Raw genomic sequence first — 13,118 nt, forward strand, 5'->3', positions numbered from 1 at the left:
TTATAATTTAAGTTTTAGGAATAAAATTGCCAATTTTATGTTAAAAAATGCTGTAATAAATGTTTATAAATTAAATATAATGTTTTTTATTGACCTTTAAAACGCATACATATCTTCTTTAGACTCTGATATTCATCTCATGACATTTGAAATATTATATCAATATTATATTATGGTTTGTTCTTTGACTTTTCAACAAGCAAAAAATAAACTTTTAAAAACAAAAATATTTCTTTATTAAATATTTATTTTTTACATATGTTTTGGAAACCATTTGGCACAATTGTTTTTAACAATGATTAGCCCGATTCCACGGACAATACATCCAATATAAATTTTCCAAATAAATACCTTATGGATTGAGCACTGTAGTGGTAAGCACGTTTGACTACCGCGCTGGAGGTCCCAGGATTCAATTCCCAGAGTGGAAAAATAAAAATTGGATATTTCAACCTAAAAGTAACAACCTTAATGGCTGGGGCACTAGGGGTTGCATACCCGTATTCGTGCTAGCTTGAGTTACTTGAGGATGCTGCTAATAAAAAATAAATATGACTCTTTACATGAATGATTATTTAATATTATAATTACAAAATGATTTTTAACACACTAAGTTGTTATTTTTTATAAGTATTTTTAACCGTTGGGTCGATTGATGCTTAAGGGCAGGAAGGGTACCTTCTGCGCCGGCCTCATTTCAAAGGCAGAAAATAAGGAATTATCCTATTTTTATTTCATATAAATATTATTTACTAATCTTTTTAAGGACTTAACTATAAATACATAATTATCAAATCCCGTCGCCAGCAGTCCGCAGTTGTAATAAATACCCGTCTTTAGTGTGTTAACATAGCTCATTTGCTTCAAGTATGTCTTACTTGTCTACAGATTTTTTTACATAGTTCATTTGCTTCAAATAACTTGTTTACAGATTTTTAAGTAGCTCATTTGCTTCAATTATGTCTAACTTGTCTACAGACTGGAGAGTTGGTGATGCCGTACAGTGGGTATTCAGGTGCCGAGTTGATAGGCATTTCTGTCATGTCAGAGGGAGTCAGAGACAGGGAGGGTGTCCTCTCTTCCTCTCTTAATCTCCTCGCTTGTCTCTTGCGATACCCGATAGTCAGCATTCCTATCATTACGGATATGATGATCACGGCTCCAAAACTCATCCCAATTGTAAACGCCATTGTCGGCTCTGAAAAAGAGGGAATTGAATTTATATCGGGACTTACTTTCATGACTGTACACCGGAGTAATCTTATCCTAACCTGACATATGGGTCTATTTAACAAAAGCTGTTCAAAAAATCTCACGAGACCCATGAAATATTAGGATAGAGAGCTTGGGAGAATAAAAGAGGCGTTGGAAGCCCTCAAAAAAGATGGTCTGACAATATTGCCGCTGTGGAGAGTAAAAACTGGCAGCAAGCAGCAACCGACCAAAAAAATGGAAGGACACGGAAGAAGCAGTGGAGTACAGAGGGCTAAAGAAGAAGAATGCGGCCAATGTTGTTGTATTTGACTTTTTTTATTATCATACCACACATTGAAAACATGACCTTGTATATTTTCAGAAAGCTCTTCAAAATGTACATATAAGAGAGGTGGAGTACTAGAAATGATGACCCAGACAAGTTTTGGCCGCCTCAGGATATAATCCATATTATATAAATACTAACTCAAACTCGCCACAGTGATGATTGCAAACTCTTCGGATGACAAAGAGTTAAAGGATGTGACACACATCCAAGTTCCCACATCTTCTTGGGACGCCTTTTCTACCCTCACTCCGCACTCACCACTCTCTAGTCCTGCTCCCCAATACGATAATCTGAAAAAAAAAGTATTAATAATAATGACAATATAAAGTACTATTCTCGTAAAATACTTCCTCAAGGGCGCTTATAAAGACGTGGATATGATACATATGATGTGATAATGATAGATAAAATAGTAAAACGTCATCAATCGGTATAAGAGCGTTGAGTAGACGGAGTCTGGGAAGAACCAGTGTATTATTGCGCCTTTTCTCGGTCTTCTAGGGTTGGAGCATGGCCAAGATGTCAGGCAGGATGCCACCCTGAGTGATGGGCACGCCGGAGAGCAGTTTGTTGAGCTCTTCGTCATTGTGGGTGGCCAATTGCAACTCATCCCTGGTGATTCCAAAACTTAAATCTAATAAATAGAAGTAAAAAAAATTATCAAAACAGTAATTTATACAGTAGAACCTCGATCATCCTTGTCAATTATGATTTTTTCGATTTTCCGGACTACCTTCATTTCCAATTAGTCTGGATAATCAAGATTCTACTGTAAATACAAAACATTCTGGATAGTCACTTCCCGGCTATCCTTAGTCCCGGTTCACTAAGAGCCTACAGTAATTAAGAAAAATGTTATACCTGGAATAATTGGTGGTGTTGGGGGTGAGAGAGTGTGGATTACTTCCGGGAGGGGTGACACGACAGTAACGCAGGGGGTTCCGCGCAACGGCACGACATAACAAGGTCAACTCCTGCCCTGCTACCACCTCCACTACTTCCTTAACAGCTTTAAACTTTTTATTATAAACCTCCACCTATGAATAATATCGTAAATCAGCTACATATGGAGTAGTTTAACAATATTTTCTTTAAAATGCCATCTGTTGAAAGCTTTATGAAGTAAATACCTTTCCTCTTCTGACAAAAGGGATTCCCAAGACACCATGAAAAGATATATCTTATAGCACAGACTGACTAGAGACCAGTATCTTTATGGCAGGTTATAACATTCACCGTGATAGTTAGGCTCTTGCATTATCAAAACATACAAGAAACAAAAGCCGGTGTTAACATATTCTATGTAAAGAACATTCAAGAATTATTAGTATTAGTATTAATTCAAGAAGCAGTAGTAATTCAAGAAGTAAAAGTGCAAGAATCTCTAACCTGTAGCATGACCTTGCATTTATAAGCAGGGTGCAAAAAAGTGAAAGAGGAAAAAAAACCTTCAAGAATTAATGCAACATAGATGTTCAATAACGGGCATGATGGTATTAGTTACAAAATGTATAAAGAAATCACTTATGTTAGCCAACGTCAGGTCTTAATTAAGCCCTATCATTTGTTGTACCTCTGTTGAGACATCTAATACATACATCTTGATAAATGACATTCGGGGATTAAATTCAGTGTTTAAATACAATAAAAAAAAATTATTCATTTTTTTCATTTGAAATAGTCATTATATTGAGGTCCACCTGGGATTCGAATCCGGATCATTATGTACTGTAGCTAAACGCTCTTACCACTGCTTTAAAGTACAGTTGCGGAATATGTTTTTCTTTTCTTAAATTACAGTAATCTTAAAATTTTGATTCTACTTCTATAAAGAATTGATAATTTAAAATGGGTACTAACCTCAGTAAAAAATAACAAATCTTCGGTTCCATCGTTAGATGAGAGGCCACATGTCCACTTTCCCGATTGTTGCATTGTCAGATTCTGTAAAAAAATATTCTCATTGTCAAATATTGATCTAATCCTTCCAAACTTCTGAACTCTACCTCACCCATAGGGTGTATAAGGCACTGCATCGAATCCACAAAATGTATACCTCATCATTAAGTATATGTAGGTAAGAAAAAAATTATATTATATCAAAAGACTTACTATTTTAAAACAATATCTAACATCTTAATTAAAATTTACTGCGCTTTATATCAGTTTACAAGTATGGGATTATAGTCCGCCTCCGTAGTGTAATTAATGGTCAGCACGCTCAGCTACCATACTGAAGTTCCTGAGTTCGATTTCCAGGGGGGGTCCAAATAAATATAAGTGATGTTTCCACTCTAATATTTATTCAATATTACCCTGGACAAGTACCTGAAGCGGAGGGCTGATCACCTTTCTTCATGTGTAAACGATCAGGATAACACAGTGTTTATATTTTGTAATGCCCTATGCACCATCGGGTGTGGTTAAGGGTTTGATTGAATGAAAGTATGGGGTGGTACGAGTGGTGCACTATTCAATAGTGTTTATGTTGCACAAATATCAATCATAAAAATAATACAACAAATGACTCACGATAGTCAAACAACTATTAATGCTAAAACAACCTTACGTGCATTCAAAGGATGCTCACATAAATCAAAAGAAAATGCCACTCAGTTAATTGACACACAATTCGCCAATAATATGTAAACATTCATAGAACCACAAGATATGCCACACTTGGTTAAAGGAAGTTTTGAGTATTTTGCAATCAAGGTCTACAACCTGGCCCCATTTTCCATCATTGAATAAAATAACATTTATAAAAGTGCTAATTCATAAATGGATAAAAGAGGATGGAAACGCAATAGATTGTGTCATTCAACCACGTCCATGATTGCAAAATGTGTATAAGATAAGTCAGTAATATACAAATAACAAATATCATAATTATAAAATTTTTCTATGGTTGGCCTTTGATTTAGTTGTAAGTGGTTCACTAGATGTAAGTCATATATCAGATATTAGGTTTTTTTGTGCCTATTTTAACCACAGTTGAGGTTTATGACCATAGTTGTGTGAAATACAACGCCTGATAAATACAACATATGTTCTATGGTTTTTAGCTTGGGAGTGTTACTTACTGTTGCTTTGATAGAGCAGACTCCGACTCTTAGCAAACCCTCATTCACTTTGCTGTTTTTCAAAGGAGTTCCATCTGGCTGTAGGACGTAGCAGTAGGCGGCCGGCCATGGAACGGAACAGCTGATCACCAAGTCCTTTGCCTCAACAACAACTTCGCGCTTCACGAGAGCCCGAGGCAGGGAGCCGGGAGATATATCTGTAAAACAAAAGAGATATAGAAATATTTTAATTGGAGGTTTTGCAACATTTAAAATAGAGGGTCAACGAGGTGTGGGTAGAAGACAAATCTCCTGGCTCCAGAATATATGAGATTGGACGGGGATCAGGACCGTCGAGGCGCTCTTTAGAGCTGCCCAAGACAAGGAGAATTGCTCTCAAGTAAAAGTCGACATCAGTGGGACCTGACATGACACGCACAGAAGAAGTTACATTTATTTAAATTACCTTTATTATCCGGAAGAGAGAAAAAGCATCCAGTGTATTGATTTTTATCAGTAGTCGATAGTCCGATATCCATTCTCCATAACCCGTGTTCAGTACTTGGATCTAATGGTAGTTTTATTTCCATCCCACAAGTCTTGCTTTTAGGGCTAAAACAATATGTACAAATATGTTAGTAAATTATCCAGTCAACCTCCACTTATAATCCTATTTATGAGGGGCAAACCGATTAAAGTTTATATTTTGGAACTAATTTATTATCATATAATCAATGTAAAACATGCAGTAATGATAAAAATACATTCTTTAAAATAATAAAGCAGTTTTTAAGTTAATGAAATAATGATTGGCTTTTAATTAAACAACAAAACTAGTTTTCAATTCACATAACTGTCCCAAGTAGTTTTTTGCATAGGTACTCGTAATAACATATTTAAGTATATGGTAATTTTGCTTGGATTATTTATTTAAAATAATAATCCGCAAAATCTCTTTTTTAGAAGGTCGTCTGCAGGCAGGGTAAGGATAAGGATAGAACAGGTGGATATGAAAAATGCATAACAACCCTCCAGACCAATTGAATGCAAGTATTTCTTAACTTAATTTTGTAATTGGCAATTTGTGTGAATCAAACCCACAATGTCAGTTTAGTAGTGGAGCACCTATCCAACTAGTGGCTGACTAAGATTACCTTGTAGATAGGGCAGAATATCTTCCATGTACCAGTCCGGGGGAAAGGAGCATTCTACTCCCTTTAGGAGACTGCACTCTACACCACGAAACCGTTGAAGATGAAAAACGCAGTTCACACTGAAGCACCACACGGTCTCTCTGTAATGTAGTGTTGCTTACGACGGATTCCTGCGCTAAAAACCAAAACATTCTCATCATCCCAATCCCCACCTTAAATCACAATAAGTAACAGAAAAAAAACTTAACAAATGAAGAGAGAAAACTCACAACAACAAAAAAAATCACAAAAAAAGTTATCAGGAATGCAGAAGCACCTAGGTTATCTTTTGTTTGGTCAAGCACTCTTGTTCCCTAAACAGTCCTTCACCTAAACCGAGATATCAAGGAATTCCCACTCTCAAAGTGTATAGCCCTTCTCCCTCTAGCGTCAACCGTGGACTCTAAACTCTTTGCATGCCACAAGACCTAGAATGAGATACCTAGAAGTCAACTGTAAATGGCGGCACAGATGAAAAATTTAACGAGATACCCACCCTGAACAGCTAATTTAATAGTGTAATTGAGTTCTTGCATTGAACCAGAAAATGCCATGACACACGTCCAATTTCCAATATGCTCCAGTTTCACCGGGTCCAAGGTGGCAGAACAATCTTCTCTGAAGAGCTGGCCAGTGTTGCTATAGATCCCGCAGTAATATGGTGTGGAGCTGGATGACTCCTTGCAGTTTAGATTTACAGAAGATCCAATGCTAGTAGTGACTGTTGACTCTTCACTTGGGGGCTCTATATAACAGAAAACTATTTGAAATATTTACAATTAGAATATACATATCTGGGCTTAATGACTAGTGTGACCATTCCCGTGAGATCAATGTCAGGATAGGAATGGCGAGGAATGGAATTTTGGAATTCTTCAGTAAAAGAAACTTCAATCTCAATCTGCGCATTAGAATTGTACATTGCTATAGCTTTTCAGTGATGGCCTATGGCGTCAAAAGCCAAATATAAACACTCTCTCAAGCTACTATAAATAAAATTAAAGCTTAAAGGTGATATAGAAGAAGGCTTAAAATTCACAGGTTACGAGAGCTTGAAACGAAGTATGAAGTATGGGGAAAGAGAGAAGTTATAGACACTATAAAGAAAAGAAAGCTATTGTACTTTAACCATATCTTGATATCATGAAGCGAGAGAAATACAAATTAATACTTAGAAGGAAAACGCAACAGAAAGAAGACTTTCTGTTCTACGTTAATAAATAATCAACTCTTAGTATAAACTTGGTTTAAAAACATGAGAGAGATGTTTCACTATATAGCTCTAAGTCACTGTTTAGAGCAGCTACAGATGAGCAAAAATTGCCACGATAATTGCCAACCTTCGATGTGAAGAGGCATAATAAGAAAAAGGAGGATTAGAATAAAGGTGACCATACTTTTATAGATTTAATATAAAACAGATGCTGTAGATCTACAAATGCTCCGATGATCAATAAAAATAAAATTAGCATTTAGATAACACCTGCACATATTCTATACTTACCAATAACGGTGATTTCAGTGGTTGCTATTTCATCACAGCATGTCTGATTACTTCCCACAAACAACACTCCATACTTCCACGGACCGTTGCTAATGTCGGAGACATTTCTTATCCGTGCTATGCATCCCTCGGAACCATCTCCACTGATGAGCAGTCGATCTGGTGACCCGGGAGATATCACATAATCCTACAAAAAAACTTATTTTTGTATACAAAGTTCCATGAGTATAATGAGCTTTCTTTTCAAATACTTCTTTTTCTTCTGTTTGATGTAGGCCTCGTGGCCTGTTTTTAAGATGGTCTTAGGATATCCTCCTGCGATGTTAATTCCCAGCTGTCAATCCATCTCTTTGGTGGTCTGCCCGGGAGTGTTCTCCGGGAGAGTTGGCCGTGCAATGAAATGTGGTTGAGTCTGAATGGTTCCATTCTCATCACATTCTCATACATACCATTGTCTTCTTCGTTGATTTCCCCACCTAATGACATATTTGATCTCGCATATTTCTCTTATCCTAGTGTTTCTTATTCTATCCTGTAGACTCGTGCCAGATATGTTCCTTAGAGTCTTCATTTCTGACACTGTTAGCGCATTTTTTGTTACTGGTGTGTCCGCTCTGCATTCGATCCCAAATGTTATAATGTCATATCGCTCACTCCTTTCAAGAACGTCATAAATCAAAAATTGTCAATTTTCAGTTGTGCATGTTTTCGGAATGCCCAGAAAATGTACTATATCCCAGCAAAAGAGGCATATTTTTGACTTAATATTTACCCGCTACAGGGCAGAAAGTGTTGTTTCGCATTTTGAAGTAAAGGTATTGTTTAATTATTTTTTTAAATATACTTAATATTTTTCAAATGGAGAAAAAACCTTCAGGCTTTACCTAAAAAGATCTGTTGCACAGTAAAAAGTTCAATAAGTGGCTTTATATTTATTTTTAATACATTGTATTATATTTTTAAACATTAAACCAATTCTCCTGAAAAATCAAGTTTTTTGATTTATGACGTTTTTGAAAGGAGTGAGCGGATTTTTTTCTCATAAGCTTTGAAAGGTTAGCGTGTAGTAGTTTTTACAATAATTAGAATACAAAGTGTGTTACTATTATCTCAACACATTGTGTGCGGTGCATGCGCTAAGCGTGTGCATCTTACATTTTCCCTGATGCAAGATACATGCTAGGGGGGTAGTTGATAACAATGAGTCAAATGGTTTCAAATATTTATTGCGTAGTTGAAAGTATGCATACCCTTACGGTTAAGAAACAATATTTTATGTCAGTGAGTAATGAATATAGAAGAAATAGTTAGATGTTCTGGGATGAATGTATAATTTGCGAGTGTAAAGTCAGCTTTAGTCCACTTGACGAATTATGTTCATTCTCACTTCTCTCAAAGCGAGTACAAACATGAACCGCGCTTGAATACTACACACAAAGAGACCAGTGTGTATCTCCCAAAAGTAATTTAAAATTTATTTACCACTGGCGATTTAATAATTATGCATGTAAAGTTAAGACCTTAACAAAGAGATTGGTACATTGTATTCATAAAATCATTTAATATGTAGTTCCTTCTTTTCTCACTTTGAAATGAGGCCAACGGAGAAGGTAAAAGCACCTTTTCAGTCCTTTGACAAAATCGACAAAACGGGTAGAAATACCTTTCCCATCCAAAGTGTATTAATATACTTACTGTGTTTTGAAAATTTCTATTTTGTTAGCATTTCATGTTGTTTGCGATATATCAAATACAACAAAAGTGTTAAGGGAAATCCGTTTGAAATACCGTTTATTTTAGAGATTTTACGCTAAAATGTTTACCATTCCTTCGGGAGAGTTAGAGTCCGCATTGAAGGAACCTCCTCCGGGAGAGATGACGATGCATTTGGAGAGGGGTGGGGTGGCAGCAGGGGAGAGGGGAAAGAAGCGAAGGGCAACTTCCTGCCCTTGTAACACCCACGGGTCACTCGGCTGCAAGTTCCATCCACCGGGGACTGCGCAATTATACTTGAAATATTAGTAACACAGTACATACACTCAACTCCCATTTTACACCCTTCCCAAAGAACACAATAACAATGCGGAACAGTCATTTGGAATTTCCTACAACCCTCGCATGTACTATCCAGGCGGATTTACATTGAGTCAGTTACTGACGTCAGTACTGACACCGATAACATCAGTAGAAGATTTTATTTCACGGTGCCCACACACTATTAGTCAGTGAGGAAAATGAATTCTCAAAAACGGCGAAGTTTGATAAAGTCAATTATTTGTTGAGAAATGTCTCCCATCTGCTTTTAGAAGAGTTCCCGGATATGTGAGAAGAGATATCTTTATCTAAAAAAAACAAATTAGGACAATAAAGAGGATAAACGATACTAAGGATGAACACCCTACAACGAGTCAGCGACTAACGGACTACTAATTTTGGTGTTTAGACAATGTCAGTAGCGCGCTGTCGAACTGACTTTGAGAAAAAGCACCGGGAATACTGAAGTCAGTACTGACGCGACAGTGCTGTACTGATCAAATTGTTGCGCGGTATGATCGATAATCCTGAAATTATCCGGAGCATTGGTCTGTGTGTTCCCGATAGTTACCTAAGACAGCGTCGGCATAGATTGTTTCACATTCCTATACACAGGACCAACTTGCTGATGGTTATGCCTGTAGGAAGAGCTACCGCTATGTTGAACAATATCACATTGGATATTGATCTGTTCCATGTGTCCGAAGGAGTTTTCCGAAGCGGGATTCTTCTACACATTTAACAAGAGTCTTCTTGCTTACTTTTCAATTTGTTTTTTAATGTGTACGCCTTAAATGTTAGTTTGTAATGTATATATTAATTATTGAATAAATTGAATTGAATTGACTTGAATTGAAATCAATTTATACAATAGCAGTACCGAGTCAGGACTGACTTGCCTTGTGTTTGAAGTCAGTTACTGGCTCAATGTAAATCTAAGCTGATACTAGAGAGGTATGAGGAAAGCGCTAGGTAAGTATTTAAAAAAAAAATCTTGAAAAATTATGTTTTTAAAATCATGAGTTTCTCAAGTACGTGAATTATAATTATTTTATAATGAAATGAAGATGGTGTTTTTAAGCATTTTTCAAGTCTGTAACATTCACACAAAAGCTTTCCTCATCCCACCATAGATGGCTATAGGGAACGCATACTGTGTTACAATTTTGATCAAAATATTTATATATGTACCTATATATGTATATATTTACATATATATATATATATATATATATATATATATATATATATATATATATATATATATATATATATATATATATATATATATATATATATATATATATATATATATATATATATATATATATTTATATATTTATGTATATATTTATATATATAAATAAATTCTAAATTTTCTTACCAATTTTCGATTTCAATCCAGTTGTCACTGCCAAAAAGCTGATCACAAGAATTAAAACATTTTTCACGCAACATTTTTGACAGTAATTCATGTTTAATATTTTAAAAATATATATAAATCACTACGTTGACGTATTAGTGGACATTTCTTTAATAATATGCAACAATAATATTTATACAGTCCACTCGAATGCCGGTCTGCCGCTAGATAATACTATAATACTTGAGATTATATTAATAGGCACCTGCTGTACAATCTGACAGATAGAAAGTGGAGAGCAAACGAGAATAGGTACTAATTTTAGAAATATCTCGAATGGGGCACATCGCGGGTTAAATAGCCACATTTTACTTTTTAATGGGTCGTTGAAGAAGACTGACTTATCATGTTTGGGTCGAATTTATCTTTAAAAAACCGGTCTTATAAATATGTGCACATGTTCCTCATTTAACCTTTAATTTATTTTTTATAAACAATTATTGTAAAATGTCGATAAGAATGATTTTGATAAGATATATTTTGTCAAACGCATCGTTAAAATAAATAAAAATATGTTCATTGAATTTATTTAAAATAAAATGATTTCAGGCAATAAATATTTTTTAAACTTTTATTGAAAAATAAAAAAATAAATAAAAACGAATAGATGACGGAAATGTTTTTATTTTTACCAAAAATATGGTTAAGCTATTCCAAAAAAATCGATATCACAATATGAACTGCAAAGTGGTATATTGAATTTATTTTGCACTTGGCAGGAATCGAACCCGCTATGCCAGTTTAGCAGTCAAGCGTCTACCCAACTACGCCACGGCGCCTGTCAAAAGCATGAATTTCTAGCAAATAATATTTTATTGTAACTGTTTTATATTTAATATTTTTTTAAAAAATCATTACGTTAGCGTATTATGTATATTTTCACTGTAATTCCAATTCTAGAAAATAATAAATAATCTAGAAAAAAGTGTTATTTTTATTATTACTATTTGTATATTCCTGATCCTTATTTACATCTAATGATACATAGGACTTCGAAGAGGATCGATGCGATGTTTACTTGAACGTTAAGTGTATTGAGACTTCTCTAGAGTCTCGTCCTTTAAATTCCAGGATAAAGGAGCGCGATACTTTTTTCATACATTAAAATATTATTTTTTCAAATTAAAATTTAATTGTGCAAGGAAAGTGATTTTTTGATGAATGTTAGCAAATCCAAGATTATGGTTTTTGAAAGAGAAGAATGCAGATCTGAATGTAAAATATTGGTAAACGGAGAGATTTTGGAACAGATAGATGATTTCGTGTATTTGGGTAGTATGTTTTCTAGCAAATAAAACCCTATCAGCGGAAGCTAAACTGGCAGTGCACAACGGAGCCTGGTTCCAACTCTAATGTATGGAAGTGAAACATGGAGTTGGCAAAAAAAGGATGAAAGTAGACTGAATGCAGTCGAAATGCGATCTCTCAGAAGAATGTGCGACAAAACGATGTATGATAGATGTGCGAATAGTGAAATAAGGAAGGAATGCAAAGCTGAGATAAGCATTATCGATAAAATTAAGAAAGATGTGTTGAGATGGTTTGGATATGTAGAACGAATGAGTGAGGAAAGAACGGTAAAACAAATTTATGAGGCGAATGTTAGCGGGAAAAGAAGCAGAGGAAGACCGAGAAAAACATGGCACGATCAGGTATGCCAAATACTTGAAAGTGGTCAGGTTAGGAGTCGTAACAATCGGCGGGTATGTATGAGGAGATGCATGAACGTGGAAGAGGCGAAGAATGTTTGCAAGGACAGAGTGGTGTGGCGCTCTATTCTCTCTGCCTACCCCTGCGGGGAAGCGGCGTGATGGTTAGTTAGTTAAAATTTAATTGACATTGAACATTCCCATAGGTAGTGACCTATGGGAATGAGTGAGTGTTTTCTTATCATGCACCATCAAAGTAACAATTAAACAACAAGAAATATAATAAAACTAACTCGATTGCTAAGATAATAATCGTTATCAATTTTTTGTAGCTTTTAAATATGTAGTTCATTCCTTATCGTTAAAAATAGCAGATTAATGATTTGATTGTGATTTGGATGGTTAGCATAATATTATTTAAGGTAGGTATCTTGAATAATAATGTCCGCCTCCGTAGTGTAATGGTCAGCACGCTCGGCTACCGTTCTGGAGGTCCCGGGTTCGATTCCCAGGGGGGTCAAATAAATATAAGTGATTTTTTCACTGTAATATTTATTCAATATTACCCTGGACTGGTACCTGAAGCGGAGGGCTGATCACCTTTCCTTCGTGTGTAAACGATCAAGATAACACTGTGTTCATATGAAGCAGTGCCCTATGCACCACTGGGGTGCGGATAAGGGTTTTACTATCTTGAAAATAATTCGCAA

General features: G+C 35.5%; 1 protein-coding gene across 1 annotated transcript; it reads right to left on the reverse strand.

Annotated features, from left to right (window-relative positions):
* Window positions 1–219: 219 nt before the first annotated feature.
* LOC148308737 (uncharacterized) lies at window positions 220–10,921 on the reverse strand. The gene is made up of 11 exons (XM_088261284.1): window positions 10,721–10,921; window positions 9,126–9,298; window positions 7,303–7,489; window positions 6,295–6,543; window positions 5,760–5,934; window positions 5,072–5,217; window positions 4,627–4,823; window positions 3,404–3,487; window positions 2,405–2,580; window positions 1,682–1,833; window positions 220–1,198 (listed from the first exon to the last, which is right to left on the reverse strand). Exons 1-11 carry the CDS (start codon window positions 10,809–10,811, stop codon window positions 954–956), a joined length of 1,875 nt encoding a protein of 624 aa, XP_088117410.1. The 5' UTR covers window positions 10,812–10,921; the 3' UTR covers window positions 220–953.
* Between the last annotated feature and the right edge of the window lie 2,197 nt (window positions 10,922–13,118).

This window comes from Brachycentrus maculatus, unplaced genomic scaffold, assembly GCF_059751285.1.
Source record: "Brachycentrus maculatus isolate JH-2025_06_01 unplaced genomic scaffold, ASM5975128v1 h1tg000152l, whole genome shotgun sequence".
Taxonomy (NCBI): Eukaryota; Metazoa; Arthropoda; class Insecta; order Trichoptera; family Brachycentridae; genus Brachycentrus; species Brachycentrus maculatus.